Genomic DNA, 13,992 nt, shown 5'->3' with positions numbered 1-13,992 from the left:
TCCTTGCTGGGTAGAGTAATCTTGGTTGTAGGTTTTTCCCTTTCATCACTTTAAATATATCCTGCCACTTCTTTCTGGCTTTCAGAGTTTCTGCTGAAAGATCAGCTCTTAACCTTTTGGGGATTCCCTTGAATTTTATTTGTTGCTTTTCCCTTTCTGCTTTTAATATATTTTTTGTTTTTAATTTTTGATCATTTGATTAATATGTGTCTTTGTGTATTTCTCCTTGGATTTATCCTGTGTGCGACTCTCTGTGCTTCCTGGACTTGATTGACTATTTCCTTTCATATATTAAGGAAGTTTTAAACTATAATCTCTTCAAATATTTTCTCAGTCCCTTTCTTTTTCTCTTCTTCTTCTGGGACCCCTATAATTCGAATGTTGGTGCGTTTAATGTTGTCCCCGAGCTCTCTGAGACTGTCCTCAATTCTTTTCATTCGTTTTTCTTTATCCTGGCCTGTGGTAGTTATTGCCACTATTTTATCTTCCAGGTCACTTATCTGTTCTTCTGCCTCAGTTATTCTGGTATTGATTCCTTCTAGAGAGCTTTTAATTTCATTTATTGTGTTTTTCATTATTGTTTGTTTGCTCTTTAGTTCTTCTAGGTCCATGTTAAATGTTTCTTGTATTCTCTTCATTTTATTTCCAAGATTCTGGATCATCTTTACTGTCATTACTCTGAATTCTTTTTCAGGTAGACTGCCTATTTCCTCTTCATTTGTTTGGTCTGGTGGGTTTTTACCTTGCTCCTTCATCTGCTGCATATTTTTCTGTCTTCTCATTTTGCTTAACTTACTGTGTTGGGGTCTCCTTTTCACAGGCTGCAGGCTTGTAGTTCCTGTTGTTTTTGGTGTCTGCCCCCAGTGGGTAATGTTGGTTTAGTGGGTTGTGTAGGCTTTCTGGTGGAGGGGACTGGTGCCTATGTTCTGGTGGATGAGGCCGGATCTCATCTTTCTGGTGGGCAGGACCGCATCTTGTGGTGTGTTTTGGGGTGTTTATGAACTTAGTATGATTTTAGGCAGCCTCTCTGCTAATGGGTGGGGTTGTGGTACTGTTTTACTAGTTGTTTGGCATAGGATGTCCAGCACTGGAGCTTGCTGGTCGTTGATTGGAGGTCTTAGCGTTGAAACAGAGATCTCAGGGAGAGCTCTCTCTGGTTGATATTATGTGGGGCCAGGAGGTCTCTGGTGATCCAGTGTCTGAACTCAGCTCTCCCACCTCAGAGGCTCTGGTCTGACACCTGGCCAGAGCACCAAGACCCTGTCAGCCACACTGCTGAAATAATAGAAAATGGATTTCTTCTTCCTCATGTTATCACTTCCTTTTATTAGGATTTTCTTGTCAACAACTCCCTTGATGTTTTTGCTTCAGGCATTTGTTCACTCTCACACACTGGCCCATTCTTGCATCCAGCCGCTGACGTCAAGTGTCACTCTTACCCGATTCAGCGTTCCGTCTTCCGAATTTGTAAGTTTAATTGCCTCTCAGATCCAATCTATTATTTATCTATAGAGATAAACTACAATCCAAAAGATAGAGTTTAAAGCCAAATCTAGACTTTCCTTAGGATTATGCACAAAGGAGTATAGTTAGTATATGAATCTCTAACATTGTGATGAATCAAGAATGATCCTTTCCAACATGGATAAAAATCTCCTGTACATTTCCAGGATCCCAGCCCTGAAAATGCTCACCCAGCAAATTTGTCATGTGATGGTGAAAATCTGCATCCAAAACTGTCATGTAAAGACATTAAAAAATTAGTTATAATTGACAATATTATATTTGTTTCAGGTGTACAACATATTCAATATTTTTATGCATTATGAAATGATCACGGCAATGACTGATCACCATACTAAGTTGTTCCAATATTATTGACTATATTTCCTAATTATACCCCATGACTTATTTTTTTATTTTTAAGACTTTTTGGACGTGGACTATTTTTTAAAGTCTTTATTGAGTTTGTTACAAAATTGCTTCTGTTTTATGTTTTGCTTTTCTGGCCGTGAGGCATGTGGGATCTTGGCTCCCCGACCAGAGATCAAACCCACATCCCCTGCATTGGAAGGCGAAGTCTTAACCACAGGACCACCAGGGAAGTCCCTACCCTGTGACTTATGTACTCTTCATCACACACAAGCATTGCTGATCTAACTCATCGCCTTAGAGGAGGAACATTTAGAGAGCTCAGCTAAGTGCGTGTTCTTTGGCTTGCGGGATCTTAGCTCCCCAACCAGGGATTGAAAATAGGCTACAGCAGTGAAAGCACCGAATCCTAACCACTGGACTGCCAGGGAATTGTCTAAGTATCTTGTCTTGAACTATGTATTTGTAAGAGGTTAAGGAGAGGACTTTGAAGTTGCCCTCCACATGAATTCAGTTCTCTGGGGGAAAGAGTTTTCCACAACCACTTTTGAGTCCCAGTCTGCAGCCAGTAGTTGGCAGATTTGGCAGGTTACTGATTCTATTGCGAATCCAAGGAAACCAGGAATCCTCTCTCTTCCAATAAGAACTCACAAAATTTTCTGCATTTCCTCTGCAGGGGTTCTTGTCCCCTTGAAGCACATCTGTAGACTCCAGGTAAATTATATTGTTCTTGATCCTCTTCCCCCCAGAGAGGCCCTTGCTCATTATTAAAGAATCATATCATTTCATACTTAAAGGGGACTTCCGGGACCATGTAATTCAATCAAACTTTTTTTTTAAATAGTGGAAGAAACAGAAGCCCAGGGAAATTAGTGACTAATGTCACACTGGATTAAAACCAAGCTATCTAGATTTAGTTGAAGGTTCTTTCGATGGTCCTCATTCCCATTTGTCTAGGAGACGTAACTAATGAGAACATGGTCAAGCTGACCCCATTTTAACTTGTGGAATTTATTATTTTTCCTTCCCACAGTGTTTATTGGGTAACACTTTGGAATCCATTGGGGCTGCGCGTGTTTTTAAGAGTTTACTTGAGTAATAAAAAAAAAAAGAGTTTACTTGGAGAATTCCCAGGTGGTCCAGTGGTTAGGACTTGGTGCTCTCATGGCCAGGGCCCCAGGTTTGATCCCTGGTCGGGGAACTAAGATCCCGCAAGCCACCCGGCGCGGCAAAATAAATAAATAAATAAATAAATAAAGAGTTTACTTGAACAACGTCTAGTCCTAGTGTATCATTTCAAAATCAGAAGCTCCAGGCCCATAAATCCAAACTGCACTTGCTCTTTTTCCCAGAATGTTTTTATGTAAATCTCCGGGGTTTGATCAGGATGTTTGGCTGTGGAAGCTGCAGTGATGGGAACGCAGAACTAGATTACACCAAGCTGGACTTTGTGGGGTGGGTTGTGGCGGCCATGGGGTAAGTGCTGAAAGAGGATAAGGAGACAAATTAGTGAAACTCCAAGGCCAAGCTACATGCCTCCTTCTTGGACATCTGAGAGAGACATATGTTGCAGCAAAAAGAACATCAGCTTAGTGGCCAAAGTTGGTTCTGTCATTGACTAGCTGTGTAGCCTTGGTCAAATGAACTTGTGTACAGCAGTTTGCTTATGTATAAAATGGGAGTCATTAATACCTACCTTGCAGCTGTGTTAGATGGATAAGAGATAACATATATAAAGTCCCTGGTAAGTAATACATGTGCAAAAAATGCTCATGTGTATGTTCATATATATACATGTGTATGCCTGGAGTGTGTGTGTATATATGGGGTGGTGTGTGTGTGTGTGTGTGTGTGTGTGTGTGTGTGTGTGTGTGTTGGGTTTCAAAGGGAAAAAGCCAAGACTTTCTATTAAAAGTCTTGTTTTTTGTTTTAAAAACAGGTGACACTCTCTAAAACACAAATTTCCACAGTTTCTAGGGGTACGTGAGTTTGAGTGTGCGAATTGTCATGGTCTATTCGTTCTTGCTTCACTCAAACATCGTGGAAACAAGCTGAAAGGGAAAGCGTATGTCTTCAACGTATCCCTCACCTTTCAGAATACAGAAAGCAAACAAAAAATTCTCCAAAGTTTTTGTCAACTCATTAAGTGTTAATTAAACATTTTATTTCCCCAGTACAAAATGGAGGGAAAGAAGTTCCAGCCAACGGTGTTTACTGTCTAGTTGGGAACATAATGTTTTATACAGTAAACAACCAGAGAACAATACAAGATGGTATGCAAGCCGTTACCAACTAGCTCTCGTTTCAGAAGAAATGGTCCTAGGGGCTGGGTTTGGCTTGGAAAGGCATCTTGGGGGGCTCCCTAGGTTAGTATTTGAAAGTGGGCTTTGGAGGCAGCAGATAGGAATGAGTCCTGGAACCACTACCAGTAGTTTTTGTCTGGTCACTAAATTCTAATCCTTGATCACCTCATTTGCGAAAAGAAGAAAATATTTGTTTCTCAGGGTGTTTTAAAGATTAAACAAGATAACATATAGATCACTAAGCACAGACTCTGGCACATAGTGAGATCAACAAATTGGCTAAATAAGTGTGTCTCTTGTTCAAGGTGAATCTTAAAAAATCACAAGAGTTGTCAAGGATGTGGAGAAATTGGAGCCCTCGTGCATTGCTCGTGGGAATGTAAAATAGTGCAGCCGCTCTGGAAAACAGTCTGGCAGGTTTTCAAAATATTAAACATGGAGTTACCATAGGACCTAGCTATTCCACTCCAAGAGAAGTGAAAACATATATACACACAAGCTTGTACACAGACATTCAGAGTATCATTATTCTTAATAGCCCCAAAGTGGAGACAACCCAAATGTCCATCCGCTGATGAATGGATGAACATAATGTCGTGTAGCCACACGGTGAAATATTATTCAGTAATAGAAGAGAATGAAGTACTGATACACGCTAAAACATGGGTGAACCTTGAAATCTGAGTGAAAGAAGCCAGGCAAAAATATCACATACCATATGATTCCATTTATGTCAAACGTCCAGAATAGGTGAATCATCATAGAGATCAAAGCAGATTTATGGCTGCCAGGGGATGGTGTGCGGATGGTCCTGAGAAGAGAATAACTACGAATGGATTTTAGTTTCCTTCTGGGGGTGATAAAAATATTCTGGAATTAGATATTGGTGGTGGTTGCCCAACATTGCAAATATACTAAGTGCCTGTACACGTTAAACTAGTGAACTATATGGTATGTGAACTATATCTCAATAAAGCTGGGGGGGGGAAGAGGTGAATCTTAAAAGACATGAGGTATTTGGACAAGTAGAGAGAAGCAAGCTGGCAGAGCAGAGGAGACACAGACCATGTGATTGGAGCAGCTGAGCCGTGGGTTTGAGAGAATTTGGGCGGGGACGCCAAGGTGGGTCGTTTAACATCACGTATAATAGTTCAGAGTCAGCCTGCGATGCAGTCTGAGGCCTCCTTGGGGTGATATGAAGGACAGAGAAGATTGAATTTTCCAGATTTATCAGAACGTAGCATGGATTGGAGTGAGCAGGGGGAAAAGAAGCAGAGAAGTGTATTAGCTGCTGACAAGAGAGGAGACGCCTTCGTGGGTGTGTGTGTTCAAGCTGTGGTTGGGTCCCAGGTGAATGCTTTATTTAGTCTTTGAAGGACCCACGGTGGTCAGAGCCGGGCCTCTTCGTGGCTGCAGTGCGCGGTGCGGCCCCTGGTGGGAGCTGTGGACCGGAGCAGATCAGCCTGATGGGGGCTGCAGGGTGCACGCGGAAAGAGCCCCCGTCCTCCCTCACAGTCCGTCTTGCTTTCTGTGAAAATTGTCCCTGAGGTAGGAAGATCCTCATTTTCTGTACAGAACAAACACAAAGACGATATTTCATATCTTCTCTGCCATTTTCACCCTTCCCTGTTATTGGAAACTCTCGCCCCCAGTCTTACCTGTAGGATTCTGTCTTCAAATGTGGAATGCTGTTCCTCCCCTTACCAAACCCTCCCTGTCTGTCTTTTCTTTCTTTTTTTTTTCCTCCTTCAGAATTTCACGATCTTTCATTTTATTCGTCAGTTCTTTTGATTAGCGATGATAATAGGGCAGAAGAGGGAGGATTCTTCTGTTTCATTAGTTTCCGATAAAGTGTGCGGTTTCTCAAGGCTGCTTTCATAAATCTACACACTTTTGTGTCTAGCAGTCTCCCATTTCCCTGTCTCTTGCAGACTCCGGTTTTGCGCCCAGAGGCACGGAGACCTTGAGCCCCTCTACATGGCGCCTTAACTCGCCCCCAGCTGATTCTGAACGTTGAGTTTCTCTTTGCCTTTCAGCTTGCTATTAACCATTTTCTTCTTCTTCCTGGATTTTGCCGTTTTCCCTCAAGTTCACTGTTACAGACTTTCTCTTGGGAGTCACCCTCAATTACCACATCAAACCTGGCTCTGGTGGGGATCCAGCTGCCCACTGTACCCGGCCTGTAAGACGATGAATCCTCTCCTCCTTGTATGACCCCCAAGCAAGTCATACTGAGAAGGAGTCGTTCATAAGGCATCAGTATATCACCTCCCCGGTGGCACCTAGAATGCTTCCTAGGGAAAACCCCCAGAGAATCTTTGTTGTTATTATTATTATTAGTTTTAACAACTCAAGTTATCGTTCAGTGACTCGGTGTGCGCCTATTTTGATAATGTTTAAAGGAGTCTTCTTGATGATTGAGCTTTGAAACCTAATGGCTTTTTTATTTTTGTAGCATTTTCCCCTATGAGACATATGCAACTTGGGCTGTTGAGATTGGGGAAGGGGTGAAGGGGTGAAGGGTGCTTGTTCCTGGGTAGCAAAAGTCATAGTAAGTTGCTACCTTGGGCTTCTAGAACAATCTTCTTCATTCTGTGGGGAACTCTCCCCTCCCATCCCTCCCTCTCTCCCTCCCTCCCTTCCTTCCTTCCTTCCATTTACCTTCTTAGAAGCATGACTGTTGCCCGTCATTTCCTTTTAACTGGAAATCAAAGTGTCTTTATCATTCTTAGGCTTTCTTTCCCCTTATCTTCCTCTCTGCCGGCCCCAACCACTGCATCAAGACTCTTCAAGTCATCCAGGTAAGCTGAAAAGTCAACCTCTGCGTTTGACTCCGACTCTTACAAAGGGCGTTCTTTCCAGAAATGCCTGGCACTACTTCCCAGTCCCGCAGAACAGCTTAGCCCCAAACCAGCGAGAAGTTATTTTTCCCCCATCTTTCAGTCTATTCCAAGTGTATACAAAATATTCGGGACTTTCCTGGAGTTTTTAGGGCCTGAGAACATTCTGGAGATCTTGAACTTACCACTTGGGTCCAGTATAAAATCTGTTGCAGTTGTGAACACGAACCTGCTCCTAGACCCTCAGGTCAACCAGATGTCCCTGCTCCTGGGACCAGCAATGATCTCAGAACACCTGACTCTGAACAGTCTCCTCTAAACCATCTCCCATCCTGGATTTCTGAGAATATTGCTGTTCGTCTCATCTCATTGATTCGATCTTCTACTGATTCATTCTTACAGTCAGTACCATACACTACAGTAGTCATACACTACCAAATATAAAATAGATAGCTAGTGGGAAGCAGCTGCATAGCGCAGGGAGATCAGCTCAGTGCTTTGTGACCACCTAGAGGGGTGGGATAGGGAGGGTGGGAGGGAGACGCAAGAGGGCGGGGATATGGGAATATATGTATACATATAGCTGATTCACTTTGTTATACAGCAGAAACTAACACAACACTGTAAAGCAATTATACTCCAATAAAGACGTTAAAAAAAAAGGTAATATGTTCATAGTTTCCAGAGATAGAATGTAGACATCTTGGGGAGTGTGGCATTCTTTAGCCTACTCCACATATGATAAAATTTGCATTTAAACAATTGATGGAAGAGGAGAGAAGGGAGTTAGGGAGGCCAGCTAAAAGACTGATTAATATTTCAGATGAGAGATAATCAGGTCACGGACTAAGACAGTAGGGAGAGAGAGGTGGCATCCCACTGGAGATGTTGGAAGGTAGACGCACTCTCAAAGCTTCATTCTGAGCATTTGCTTTTCTAATAGTGCCCATGGGACTGGCTCTTGAACCCACACTGAGTAGGATGCCCTGGGGAACATCAACATTCAAGGGGTGGTGTGAGAAGGAACCCCAAAGACAGAGCCCATGGATTCAGAGAAGTCAGAAGAGTCCCAAGTGGAGATGGTGTCCTGAAGCTCCCAGCTGAAGACGATTCTAAGGAACATGTCGTCGAGAGAGGAAAAGAAAGATGCTGAAAACTGCCCATGGATTGGGCTCTCCGTCATCGGTGTGCTTCATGAAAGCAGTTTTGGTGAGGTCGTGGGAGCATAGGGCCTCCACCATCTTTCTCCACGGCCTCTGCACACACTCTGGGCAGCTACATTTGTCTAGAAGTGTGGAGCCAGGTGCGTGGAGATGGGCAGAGGCAGGGAACACTCCCTTTTAACTTCAGCAGCAGCCGTGCTGTGTGATTGGCGCTCAGCCGTGGGCTCGCAGTTTGTGGGCCTGGTGTTTGCTCTGGGTGTGCTGCCATCTCCAACATGGGAGCTTATTTTGGGACACGCAGAGTATTTATTTGTAAAGATACAAAACAGCAAACAGCCTGAAATAACGGGTCTCATGAATATTTTGCAATTGCACCAGCGGTTCCAAGAGGCCCAGCCTAGTTGACTGAGGGAAGGGGCTCCAGGGTAAAGACTGATGTCCACTTGCTTCCTTATTCATTTCACTCTTCCACGGGTTTCTACCGCGTATAATTATTTTCTCTTGGTGTTATATTTTATGTTATCTTTCCTCCCCCGAGTGTTAGAAACATAGTTTTCTTTGTTTGAAGTGTCCATGGACCTAAAATTATGGGATTGTATAATTCAGTAGTAAATGCCATGCATCTTAGACTACATTAACTTTTGCTGATTTATCCTGATATGCTCTATTTTGATGTCTTTCTATCTCTCTCTCAATAGCCATCTACCCTTTTAATAGTGCAGTGTTGCACATTTGTTAAGGCTTAAATTGGCTAGCTTTTTCACCTCTGTATTCTGACTCCACCAATGGAGACCTCAACCAAGCAGCAAGCAGATGTCCACAGAATCATGGTGAGGATTTGTGCAGGAAAATACTAATAAGAAAAGAAAGAAAATAGCCCTGGAAGCCAGTAAGTTCTGTTTATTCACTGACAAAGAAGTGGCTATTTAAAAATGGATTTTCAGGGCTTCCCTGGTGGCGCAGTGGTTGAGAGTCCGCCTGCCGATGCAGGGGACACGGCTTCGTGCCCCGGTCCGGGAAGATCCCACATGCCACGGAGCGGCTGTGCCTGTGAGCCATGGCCGCTGAGCCTGTGCGTCTGGAGCCTGTTGCTCTGCACCAAAAAAAAAGGATTTTCAGGAAGGAAAAAACATCAAGTAAAAATAAAAGTTAATTTTAGAAATTTTAGTTTAGATTGAAAATTGCTGATTTGCTTATTACTTTTTTGTTCAAGAGAGACTTTATTTATTTATTTTTGTCACTAGACAATGAATTAAGCAAACCTTTATTGAAGCTTAAATTGTGGTACAGTAATACATTTCCACTGATTTAAGTCCAGCACCATGAAGAGAGAAATTATGGCACCAAAATTTTCCCTCCTCTATCGTACACACTAGGATTAATTTAGATTACTATTCAATCTATAGCTTTCATTTTTCTAGGCTTTGTTCCATACAAATTTGTGCAGTTTTTCAACATTAAATAGAAATCTCAAATCTATTGGGTGGGAGAAATCAGACCTCAAGCCAATAAATGTTCATCAAGTCTACTGGGACACTGTTCAAGAACACAATCCACTTTGATCATTGGTCCTCATAATAGCCCCAAAACGTTAGGTACTGTGCGCTAATTACACAAGCGGACTGATCCATTGATTGAAAGCTTCTTCAATGAAGCTTTGAATCAACAAGATGTTTAAAAGTCAAAAGTGTTCCAACCACTTGATTTCAAACCAAGTAGAATTTATGTTTAGAAACACTAAAAAAATGTGTTCCATTTATAAATACGGAAGGAACAAAAACATCACTGCATCAATCCAGAAAGAATCAAAAATTGTTTGAGGGCAAGAAGAAATACAAAACTGAGTCAGCTTTGCTCTTTTCTCAGCTGCTTAAATGTCCATATTAGCAAATACAGCTAAAAGATGCCAACTCTTTTAAGCCTGTATTTCTAGTCATTTCCCATTGACCATTTTGGAATTTTGTATGTTATGTTTTATGGACAGCATTCTGCTTCACTGTGTAGTATGTCTGGATGACCTGAACAGTTCTCATTCATCACTTGATGCTACTCCATGGTGGAAGAAATACCAGTAAGAGGAACCGTCAGAACACTATCACATGCATCGCAAAGTCACAGAACTTTTTTAAGTCACAAGACGGCAAAGACATCGATTCTGCCTTGAACCAAAGTTTATGGCATATCATTAATAGAAATGAGTGGAAATGGCTACGAAAGTTAAAGTTAAGGTGAATCATCTGAGCTAACTTGACTTGTTGAATCCAATACAACCTTTATCTTAAATCTCCTTGCCAAAAAATGTAGCGATAATTCTTTTATACTACTACTTAGCAAGTTAATAAAGGCATGGTACTCATGAGAAGCTAATCTCATTTAATGGGGGGCACAGAATGGCATACAGTTTCCATACAGTTCTGCCAATATTCCCTAGTATCAATCTATACCTTCTTTGCTAGTCAACACCAGCTTATTCCAAAAGAGCTCATGGTAATGAAAAATGCCAAACTCCCTTGACCTTAAAAGAAAATTAAGTCCAGGGTCCATCCCCCCATTCCCCCTCTGGGGTGTAAGGTTAGTGTAAACCCACAGTGTAACAGTGTATTGCTTTGTGGAGGGCTGTGGTTGGGAGGGAGACACCATGGTGAGGAACGAATCAATTAAAGTAACACAAGTATAGGAAGCAGTGAGATAGTAATACACGAAATGGATAACTGCAGTCATTTTTGTAGAGGACTCGACTCGTGGAAGAAGAACTTTGATAGGTGCTGCAAAAACATCTGTATGAAGTAGAAATTGGCTTCAATAACATTAGTAGAGAATATGTTCTAGAAAGTGGAGGTAACTGGATGCAAAATCCTGGTAGCAATTGAATAGAACAGTCCCAGATGACTAGGCTGAGGCCAACACCTAATGAGGACGAAAGCCTTGTCTGTGTGGAATTTTGGAGGATACCTGGAGAAATATTACACTGTGCATAAAGCAGATTGAATTGTTTTCGCAAGTGTTGTAAAGTTTCAAATAGTGAAAGGTTTTTTCTACATGACTTCAATTTCACAGCAAGAGTGGCATAAGATACCTAAACGCAGAAGAGAGCATTCATGCAAGATATCTAACTACTTGATATAATAATGTATACAAATCAAAATGATTACACTATCATTACATCTAGGGCTTTCTGCAACTACAAGGTGGTGGTTATGGAAAGAATGGCCCTTGATATCAATATCTAAAAAGCAGCCACCACCTTCTTCTGTGTGTGTTCTCTTTTTGCGTTTTTTCTTCATTTTTCTTAATCAACTCTGCTGTTGTTGCTGCTTCTTAGCAAAACTGGTAAAAACAAAATTGTAATCATTGAACGTAGCGCTCTGGCAATCAAGACGTTTAAAACCTCCAATCTTCTGGGGCGAAGAAAGCACTGTGCAACATTTAGAACTCTGATTTACAAACAGCGTGGTCACAAATTTTCCTGGCTTGAAGACTTCCATAAGTTTCCCGATCAGGTCATCATAGGAGGTCTGACTTAAGTTTGTTTCAAAGCTAACATAAGAAAATTCTGGTTCTGGAGTGACGTGAATAGTCCAATAAGTTCCATCCGATTTCATTCCATTCATTGAATACCCACAAGGATTGAACAGTGTGGCATCAATGACAGAACCTGGTATCAGGTCACGAATTCCACTCTCACGAGTGACATCCTTTGCAGTAACACCATCTTTCCTGTAGAACCGGTCCATAACCGCTGGGTCAATCTCACTCATCAGAATTTCCAGGGTTTGATCTGGCGGATTGATTACCCGACTTTCTGGGAAATCCAAAGTATACAAGTACCAACAATCAGAATTCATGCGTCCCATACAATATGCTGCTCCATTTGGGAGAATTGTATTAAGAAATTCTGTTTCTTCCCGGAAATTCTGGTGTGGGTACCCTTGGTGAAAAGGCTTCGTGAAATTCTTACCAGAGTAAAAGAAGCTTTGAACTGAGTCAAACCCCTTGTAATCCCTAGCAAGTTTCAACAGGGGAACCAGTGCTTTCAGCAAGAGAGTGGTACCACGTGTCTTCAAAATGAAACGTTTCCTGGAGACAAACATGCTACTCTCACTGAGTACATAAGCTTCCTGCTTGTCAGTTTTTGTCACACTTATGATTGAACATTGCACATCCTTCAAAAGTATTTCCCACTCGGATCTTGGGATGGTGCGAAGATCCCCAGATCCTTGCTTTGCGTTGGGTTGCTGCCTGGAGAACCAAACCTCCAGCAGCTTTTCGGTCCCTTCAGAAAAATGTGCATCTTCCATCACTGTGAGACTAGCAAACGACCAACAACTACAGAAAATCAACTAAATTAAATCTCTTCTCCCGCCGCTGCGGATTGTTCCAGCTGTGTTACTAAAGTTCAGGTTCCTTTTTTGCTATCATCTTATATTAACTTATTTTTTAAAAGGGTTAATAAAATTTTCCCGGCTTTTTTTCTTTTCTTGTTTTGGTGAGCGAAAGTTGAACGTGAGTCTGTTGGAAATAGGGGCAGATACAGCTCAGTCTCTTGTAGTCCTCTGTTTCCCCATAAGAGAGAGTAGAGCGAGCGCTAGCTAATGTCACCAGCCATACTTTGGGAGCTAAAGAAAGACTTTTAGAATCAGAAAGATAACTATTGCTCAGCCATTCAACTTAAAGATATTTAAGTGTTTTAGTTGGCTTATAATCTGATTGTCAAAGTTTAAAACATTTTTTTTAGTTAAAAGAATTTTAAAGCAATTTCCTCTACCCACCTTGAAATTGATATATTTTCTATTCTCCTTGAGTGGTATTTAAAACAATTGGATTTGAGGTGCATGGACCTAGAGTCTGTCATACAGAGTGAAGTAAGTCAGAAAGAGAAAAACAAATACTGTATGCTAACACATATATATGGAATCAAAAAAAAGGCTCTGATGAACCTAGGGGCAGGACAGGAATAAAGATGCAGACTTAGAGAATGAACTTGAGGACACGGGGAGGGGGAAGGGTAAGCTGGGACGAAGGGACAAAGTGAGAGAGTGACGTGGTCATATGTACACTACCAAATGTAAAATAGATAGCTAGTGGGAAGCAGCCGCATAGCACAGGGAGATCAGCTCAGTGCTTTGTGACCACCTAGAGGGGTGGGATAGGGAGGGTGGGAGGGAGGCACAAGAGGGAGGGGCTATGGGGCTATATGTATACATATAGCTGGTTCACTTTGTTATACAGCAGAAACTAACACAACATTGTAAAGCAATTATACTGCAATAAAGATGTTAAAAAAAAAAAAAAGGGCTTCCCTGGTGGCGCAGTGGTTAAGAATCCACCTGCCAGTGCAGGGGACACAGGTTCGAGCCCCGGTCCGGGAAGATCCCACATGCCACAGAGCAACTAAGCCTGTGTGCCACAACTACTGAGCCCACATGCCACAACCGCTGAAGCTCACATACCTAGAGCCCGTGCTCCACAACAAAAGAAGCCACCACAGTGAGAAGCCTGCTCACTGCAACGAAGAGTAGCCCTCGCTCGCCGCAACTAGAGAAAGCCCGCGCGCAGCAACAAAGACCCATTGCAGCCCAAAATAAATAAATAAATTTATTAAAAACAAAAAACAATTGGATTTTGATGTTACAATCATTCTGTCATTAGAACACTGGATCAAATAGTCCTTTCATTTCATTTGCTTCACAGATGATCACCAAAAAATACTCTTGTCATCAAGGCCTTATAGGTATCTGTGGGGTTTTGTCCACCTGGTACAGAGTTGGCAAGTTAAAGAAGCAAAGGAAACCACACAGTGGTGAGTAAATGAGA

The 13,992-nt window shown here is 42.0% G+C and overlaps 1 protein-coding gene across 2 annotated transcripts; it reads right to left on the bottom strand.

The window, feature by feature from the left end:
* Positions 1 to 11,471: 11,471 nt before the first annotated feature.
* On the bottom strand, positions 11,472 to 12,476 carry LOC116738872 (S-adenosylmethionine decarboxylase proenzyme-like). 2 transcript variants are annotated; one of them, XM_032602752.1, is made up of 2 exons: positions 12,361 to 12,476; positions 11,472 to 12,273 (listed from the first exon to the last, which is right to left on the bottom strand). In XM_032602752.1, the coding sequence occupies exons 1-2, from the start codon at positions 12,474 to 12,476 to the stop codon at positions 11,472 to 11,474; spliced, it is 918 nt and encodes a 305-aa protein (XP_032458643.1). The 2 variants fall into 2 exon arrangements, with proteins under 2 accessions (XP_032458643.1, XP_032458644.1); XM_032602753.1 differs by having other exon boundaries at positions 11,472 to 12,007; positions 12,368 to 12,476.
* Positions 12,477 to 13,992: the final 1,516 nt, after the last annotated feature.

This window comes from Phocoena sinus, chromosome 14, assembly GCF_008692025.1.
Source record: "Phocoena sinus isolate mPhoSin1 chromosome 14, mPhoSin1.pri, whole genome shotgun sequence".
In the NCBI taxonomy this organism is placed as follows: Eukaryota; Metazoa; Chordata; class Mammalia; order Artiodactyla; family Phocoenidae; genus Phocoena; species Phocoena sinus.
Note: the sequence above shows the minus strand (reverse complement) of the source record. Positions and strands in the feature narration are given on the sequence as shown.